Source organism: Haliotis cracherodii, unplaced genomic scaffold, assembly GCF_022045235.1.
Source record: "Haliotis cracherodii isolate W230 unplaced genomic scaffold, xgHalCrac1.p SCAF_1, whole genome shotgun sequence".
Taxonomy (NCBI): Eukaryota; Metazoa; Mollusca; class Gastropoda; order Lepetellida; family Haliotidae; genus Haliotis; species Haliotis cracherodii.
Genome location: NW_027266264.1, coordinates 26,880,491 through 26,889,145, shown reverse-complemented (window position 1 = coordinate 26,889,145; position 8,655 = coordinate 26,880,491). Strand labels below are relative to the sequence as shown.

The window sequence follows — 8,655 nt, the reverse complement described above, 5'->3', positions numbered from 1 at the left end:
TCGAGTTTTACATTCTATTTATTATCAACGATGATTTTTAATTACAAATTGACTTCAGTATTCTTTTGCGTTTATGTAGGGACAACACGTGACAACCGGTGTGTTTACTGTGTAACGCAAAACGTGCACATCTGTGTTTACGTTTATACCTCCATAAACGTATATATACGTACTGAAGTCTATCCTTATTAATATATACCTCAACAAGAATAACTTTACAGACTGCTTATTTAATTATTAAAACACACAAGACTAGGCAACGGTACGAAATCAGGGACACCGTTCAGCGCAATGATACAACATAAGTCCCACCCATTGTATTATCAGCCAATCAAAAAACAGTAGTTTGTTAGTTGGCGTGGCCTATTTTGTCGGTTCATGGAAACATAATGCAAAATTTGCTTGGTTAGCCAATGCCACTCAATCGCTTGCAATTTTATTTCTTCAATTATCGACAAAAATACGCTATGTCATGTTTGTAATTTTCAGCGTGTGGCCATATGAAATCGTTAGATTCAAATGTTCAGTTGGTTAGGTCTTGATTTCATATATGATTGACGTTATATAATTCAGTTGCGGGGGTCACGGGTGGCCCATTCGTCTAAGGCGCCGCGATTCGCTGTGCAGAGTTGCGTCCCTTAGACACACCAGAAACTTATGATGGTGGGTTCGAATCCCGGTTCGCCCCAATTATGTTTCTAGGTTTGTCAGCACCATACCCGTGCTCGTGGGTTTCACCGAAGTGGTAAACGTCTGAGACCTGCATCACTTTGGGCTTTCCTCCCACATTAAGCTGACACGCCGCGATATAACTGGAATACTGTTAAAAGCGGCGTTAAAACCAACTCACTCACTAATTCAGTTGCCATAACAACCTCATTAGCATTGGTACGTTACCTCTTACTTACTGTTTCACATATTTTAGATTAATAAGGGAAATAAAGTATCGCTATTTAGATTCATTTTATAACCGACGTGGGAGGGGGTATGGGAATCGGTGCCGCCCGTCCGCTACGTTTCATTTCAGAAGCAGAACTATAAAAAAACATTCAGTATTTCTTAACCCAACTTTGTACTCATATTACTTAGGTGTTGAACTGCTGCCTTTTGTCACTGGGTGATTTTTAACATATTTTTTTTCTGGTTTCCATGGAAACAAGTTGGACTTAGTACATATTCTGAGTAGGGTTCTTTTCCTTCATAATTTATTTTCTCACATCTGCCCATCTATTCTACCTAAAACCACACAAAGTACAATAGGCCGGTAATTGTCCATATTCATCTATTATAACTGGATTTTCAATGGCCTGCCTGATTCCTACTGTTCGGTCATTTTATTTTATTCAATCAGACAGCATGCAGGTGATTCTACATGAAATTGTATTAATATTTATTTATAACATTAAATTTATATAAAACGAGTATGTGATTGATGGCAATTTCATGTATCTCAGCAAATACGTTGCGTATACAAATTTGTTCCAGTGAAGAAACCTACATCATAAGGTATCCATTCTTGATTACGCTTGCAATCAATCAATCAATCAATCATCTTCTTACTTACACTTTTCATTCACTCGGAACAGATACTTCGTTAATTTTTCGAAACTAGTTGATTATTTTGCTTATTATTTTCGTGAACTCATTTTGTTTGATTACTAGTAGTTAATTCACACATTGTGATTGTTTGCGAGACGGCAACAGAAAGGTGACCTCATCCATTTTTCAAGAGATCACTTATCTAGGTCGTGATACATGTAGGCAAATTGATCGTTCAACTAGAAAGGGCATTGTTATACAACCGCTTGACGACTCACCCAGACCTCTCAAATAGTAATAAAAACACAAGCATCACATGTAAATAATATTACCCGTCTTTTTCAGTTTACCAGCACCATTCGATGACCGAGGGGTTGGGCGGTGTGTGTTTGTGTGTGCGTGCGTGCGTGCGTGCGTGCGTGTGTGTGTGTTTCCTGCCATACCATTGCACCAAGAGTCAGCGAACCTCTCACGGATATATAAGCCAATAATGCGATTACATAGTGAGTTCAGTTACATTATGAGATGTCAGCTTAATGTGGGAGAAAGGCTTAAAGAGACGAGCGTGCTAGAGCACGTACGTTTACCAGATGGGTAAATACCACGAGCGCATAATTATGTGGTGGCCAAATGTAAACTTTTGGGAGAATCCCGAAATCGAACCAAGACCATATGCTGGCAAGCTACATCTCGGTGCTTCTAACAGAAAGAAAAAAATGAAGAAACATTTTTTTATTCAAATGAATTGATACATCCTTATTTGTATGAATACAATATCAACAAATAAAACCATGGTAACGACACCGAAAGGGGCTATATGTATCATCGGTTCATCCTCGATGACAACCAGTACCATCAAATGCATAGTATACCAGAGACCATATACCTATATAAAGGTCTCTGGTATAGCTATATATGATCAATGGTGGTAGCTCCTTTTCACAACATGCATATGAAAATGCAACATTTACAAAGTTACATTCAAACGTCTCTTAATAATAAGTCACCTCTAAAATGCCATCTGTACAGTCTCGTTATATGTCAACACGTGCGTGAGGTGAAATAGGGTTTAACGTTAACGTTCAAAATGATTGCACGGATATAGAGATCGAGATGTCCATGCATGCACGTGTGTGCGCGAGCGTGCGTGCGTGGTTATGCGGTAATGAAGGCTACGTGAAAGCACGTAGGACTACCTGCTTGTCATGTCCCGTCTAATGCCGGTTTTATAGATGCTAGTGATACCATCTTTTGACGACATTTGGTATGACGCGGCTAGGCGTGTATCTAACCACTGACCTTCCGCTCTCCGGGCTGAGGTTCTATAAACTAGACCACGGAGGCCATCAGCAACACACGGATGTAACATCACACATTTGCATGTTCGAATAGTGCCTTGTGGAGATTGGCAGTCTCTCTTAACGAATAGCTTCAATCTGTCTAAACCGGACTTCCGTGGGACCTTTGAGAGAGCAGCCCGGATTACACAGAAATTAGATTCTAGCAAAGAGTTGCGTCCCTTCGTATCTCACGCGAAATAAACAAGATTGAAGACATCGGTACACGTACAATACCTACACAATCTGCTTTGAGAAATGCCGACACAATATAGACTACATACATACTTATCAGTATTCCAACTGTATGATAGCGGCCTGTAAATAATCAAGTGTGGACCAGACAAGTCAGTGATGGACGGTGTCATCATGAGCGACGCCCCACGTTTCTGTATACATGCTAAAACGTACCCCAGGTACATGTCTGTCATATCCTGAATACCAACGACCCTTTCAGCTTCAGTCGCCCTTGCTAGTCTGGTCAGCATCGTGACCAGAATTGACACAGGCGGCCTCGCAGTCAATCATCAAAAGGAATATTTTCATACATGACTGCATATACGAAGACCCGTGAAGGTCCTGGGTAGAACAGGTCTTCAGTAACCCATGCTTGCCGTAAAAGGCGACTAACGGGATCGGTTGGTGAGGCTCGCTGACTTGGTTGATGCATGTCATCGTATCCCAATTGCGTGGATCGATGTTTATGATATCAATCACTGGATTGTCTGGTCCAGACTCAATTATTTACAGACCGCGGTCACATAGCTGGAATATTGCCGAGTGCGGCGTTTAACAACAAACAACAAAAAGCCTATACGAAACTAATAATAACACAAGACCCCCTTTACCTACCATAGTAAAATTGTTATGTACACCACGTAATATGGACAAACAGGTCGTGCTGTATCAACACACGACCTTGCGATGCTATAACAAGCATGGCCACGAGAGGCTAGTTAAAAAACCAGATTGAGCAGCTGGTTAAAACCAGATTTGTTGTCCTTTGAGAACCCGTTGAATCCGCTCAAGAGAGGAACATCTTCTTTCCTTTACCGGTTGCTTAGCGTCGGACAGCTTCAGCCTCACAACTTCTTCAAATATGACGGACATATCAGAGCCCCCTTGAGCAGACACTTGGAAATGTGGGTGTTGCAATCCGTCAGGGATGAGGCTGTGTAGACTCTCGCAGTCCTTGAACCACTTGTCTTTCCTAATGTCTGTCTTCGCCTGTACGATCACCATCGGCACCTGTTTGCCCCTCTTCTCAAAGATACTCTCCCTCAATTCCAGGACCCTCTGGAAGGACAAGATCTCTTCCACGGAGTACACTAACACGAACACGTCAGCGTTGATGATGGCTTGGCGTCGGCCGTACTCGAAGCAGTAACCTCCTGGTGTGTCCATGATCTCTACTTCAATCTGCCGTCCGTCCACGTTGACTACCTTTTCGTGTTTATCGCCTACTGTAACGACGTACCTGTCACTGAACATCTTGTGGATGTACTGGTTCAAGATGGCGGTCTTCCCGACACAGGCACGTCCCATCACAGCTACCGTCATAGTTCCCTCTTTCAGTTTTCGCTTCTGAGTCGGAGGTGAATTTGGTTTGAACATAGTTGAACTTGTGGAGGGTTCCATTCATACGTATTTGTTCTTCAGCAACTGTCTTGGAACGACACGTCAATGCCCTTCGTAGCTTCTTGTGTATCTCTGTTAAGGACAGGTAGCAGATGTACAGTTGGAATAGTCTCTCTGTAAGGTGTGACTCAAAGATGAAGATGGGGAAGATCCTAGCGTCCTTCCTTGAATCAGTTACTCGGTACTTGCACTTGCACTATGAGACGCTGTCTTGCTGCGTTGTATTTTATAGTTTCTTTTACACATATTGCTGTCTCTAAAGACACCACATAACCATAGTAACAACGAACCGAAAGCCCACGTGACTTCCGGTATATTACGCTTCAAGACTCAAGCTGACACTTCCAGATGACGCCATCTGTCTAATAGCAAGATAAAATATATATGTTATCAGTGATAGTATGCCAGGTCATTAGACTGTTCCAGTTTAACAGATAATCCATTCGTTACATTTACCAAATTTAGAAAGATTGCAAACACAATCTACACCTATGTGTCGAGCTTGGAGGGACCTTAGGCCTATGTGTATTCAGATCAACCTACCAGAGTAACATCCGATTCGACTTATCATATAGGTTGACAAAATAATGATAAAAATAAAGGAATTCACAGTTCGACACAACCGAAAATACGACACATCAATGGTATTCAACTGTATATTGTTCTTTTGTGGACTCCATACGCTAAGAATCACGTCATTCACGTAACACTATACACAATGATAAGTTCTAGTTTAATCCAAACACGAACTGGTTTCGGAATGGCTCGAATCCACACGAGGCGCTTAATTACAATGGTAAGATCAGACAATACCTAGAATTGGGGGACATTCGTTTTTATTTGATGCTTATTTGTGTGAACTCCTTGGTCAATTTCGTGTCCTACAGGGATTCGATTTACCTCACCTCTTCGTCACCATGGCAACGCTAAAAGGCGTGAATGACAATGACGTGTTGCCAGGTGATTTCCAAATTGAATCGCAAATGTTCATCCAGATATCGACACTTACAAAACTAAACTGTGAAACCAGTAAAGTAAAGGAATTATCAATAAATTATATTGAAACACGCAATTTTTAGCTTACAAAAAGCAATACAATGGGACAAGTAAGAGACAATGGCAATAAGAAACATGCCCTATTGCTAATGCTAGTAGGCTCACGAATGGTCAGAATACTGTCACTGTTGTTTTGAAAGAGGTCGGTATCCTTTCTTGATTCCAGAATAGTATTGGAAACCGGCAGGTATTTGGTGTTCACACATCGGTATCCAATCCGCACTTGGAAAGTAAAGATGACACACGTTTTTACTAAAAAGGCCTCAAATCACCATTCCTGCTTCTCTTATATAGGTATCGGCAACCTTTTAGAAACTATCCCAATCCGAAATATTCTCGAACGATCAAGCCTGCCTTGTTCATGTTTACGAGGGCGGGCGGTCACTCTAACTCACACTGCCGCCGACAGAACTCAACATTTTCCTTGCACTTCACTCATTCTGCTGCCACTATCAAGCCTCTACAAATACATTTACAAACGTTTTAACTGCCACATAACAGAAGTAAAAGGTGTTTAGGCATCTTGCTAGAATGTACAAAATTGGAAAGACGTATTCTGGACTTTTACTGCGAAACATCCTGTGATTTTATCGAAAATCTCCCCGAAAATTCTTGAAAAAATAATTACGACTGCCTGCCAAAAACAACCGTTGCAAGGTGTTATTCTTTTTAAAAAATCAGGGCTCATAGTCCATGTATACAAAAATCTGGTTTTCCAGCTGTCGCTGAAAGAATATCTAATCTAGATACAAGGCCTCAGGCCTCCCAGAATTTCAAATGGTTAGTCAAAACAGTCGCAGTTAACTCACTCATATATAACTTGGACATCTCACAGTTATAGCTTCATAACATCCAAGGGCGGTCGGGCAGCCTAGTGGTTAAAGCGTTCGCTCGTCACGCCAAAGACCCGGGTTCAATGGGTACAATGTGTGAAGCCCATTTCTGGTGCCCCTCGCCGTGATATTGGTGGAATATTGCTAAAAGCGACGTAAAACCCTACTCACTCACTCATAACGTCCAAATAAACTGGACCACACGTCATCGGGGTGCGATGACACCAAGTCTCACCAACAGATCAGTAGTCTGTTATGACCAGCATAGGTTGTTGGTGACCTTTGATAACCCGGATTCCCCATTGGCGGGATTGTGAGTGAGTTTGGTGTTAACGCTGATTTGCACTGTATTTCAGAACGACCACAGGTTACAAGCATGATGCGGTAGGAAAGACTGTAGTGATGCAGGTCTTAGACATATTGGATTGACAAACCCAGAAAGATCTTCAGGGCGAACCGGGATTTGAAAACAATGACACATGTTGCTGACACGCCTAAGGGACGCAACTGTGCATAGAGAATCGCGGCGCCTTGGACGACTTGGCCACCTGTGCCTCCTAGGTCGAATTTTTTAACCTGTCCAAAACTTTGTTCCAGAAAAGGATCTTCACATAAGACGAAAACAACTACAATTACGTTACAATGTTTTTTAGTTATCTAACTGTCCCTGTGTACTGTTTGTTTGTTTGTTGTTTAACGCCGCACTCAGCAATATTCCAGCTGTATGGCGGCGGTCTGTAAATAATCGAGTCTGGACCAGACAATCCAGTAATTGACATCATGATCATCGATCCATCAATTGGGAGACGATGACATGCATCAACCAAAGTCAGCGAGCCTGACCACCCAATCCCGTTAGTCGCCCCCCTGTGACTTGAACACGTGTAAGCAATGAAGTGAATTAAATTCAGCAGGGCTTGTATAGTTTTGGAAAATCACTACCGGAATGCAGGAGACCCAGACAGAATATGTATGGGAAACGCATTTTTGTGATAAGAGCGGACATTTTTGTTACAATCTGGTAGTATCATTGTGTGTGACCTGGCTGGTTGTGTGGAATATTGCACACCGTCATTGATTGATGTTCGTGGTATTACACAGACTCTATTACGTACAGACCCGTCACATGACTGCAATATAAGTAAATATTTTTTAAATCTGTGGTCTCTGTGGGTCTTTCAGCTAGACCCCTTCTGTCCAAAGTAAGCAGTAAATGCATTAAGGAGACATGCAGGATAAGAAAAATATACTCAACAACAAAAGTTCCTGTGACACCATTATTTTAGTGTATGTTTCAAACAAGTAAAGTTTGATTTTCAACGCAACTGCTACAGAAAAACATGCATTCCATGCAAAAGTTGACTTTTATGCGAGCCCCGTGCATTTCAAGAATGGGTATAAAAACATGTGCGTTAACGGGATTCCATATGCATTGTGCTGACAACTACTCAGAAAAACAACAAAATTACGCAATTATTCAAAATTACGAAATGCCACGCCTGTCCGAAAACGAGTGTCTGCGAGCCCTTGGTATGCTTGAAGCAGGATCAAGACAAGCAAGACAATTTAACGTCCACAGAAACACCATTTGGTGTTTATGGCAACGTTGGCAACAGACGAATGCAGTCAGAGACCATCCTCGGAGTGGCAGGCCACGCGTAACCAATAATCGACAAGACAACTGGATTCGAACAACACACCAACGAAATCGTTTCAGCCAGCAACAGTGACTGCAAGAAGCATCCCAGGCCTTGGACGAATATCTTCACAAACCGCACGTCGTCGCCTCAGATGTGCAGGGATTGTTGCCAGAAGACCCGCCAGACGTCCCTTTTTGACAGGAAACCACCGTCAAGCACGTCTACAGTGGTGCAGACAGCGTCTACGCTGGACGGCCATGCAGTGGGGACAAGTTCGATTCACTGACGAGTCTCGTTTTCAGCGATTGACGGATTCGAGTGTACCGACGTCGAGGTGAACGTCAATCATTGTATCACGGGAGAAGATCGGTTCGGGGGCGGCAGCGTTATGGTATGGGGTGGGATTACAGCAAGACAGAGGACCCGTTTGGGAAATCTCAATGGACAGCGCTACCGCGACGAGATCATCGGCCCTGTTGTTCTACCGTTTTTGCGTCGTCATAGCCCAGGCATTACCTTTCAACATGACAACGCCCGACCTCATATTGCTCGACTTGTTCAGGATCTCTTCAACAAAACAACGTGAATGTCATCCCCTGGCCGGCTCGCTCC

The 8,655-nt window shown here is 42.6% G+C and overlaps 1 protein-coding gene across 1 annotated transcript; it reads right to left on the bottom strand.

The window, feature by feature from the left end:
- Positions 1–3,857: 3,857 nt before the first annotated feature.
- On the bottom strand, positions 3,858–4,514 carry LOC139455037 (ras-related protein Rap-2a-like). The gene has a single exon (XM_071236625.1). The coding sequence runs from the start codon at positions 4,512–4,514 to the stop codon at positions 3,858–3,860; it is 657 nt and encodes a 218-aa protein (XP_071092726.1).
- Between the last annotated feature and the right edge of the window lie 4,141 nt (positions 4,515–8,655).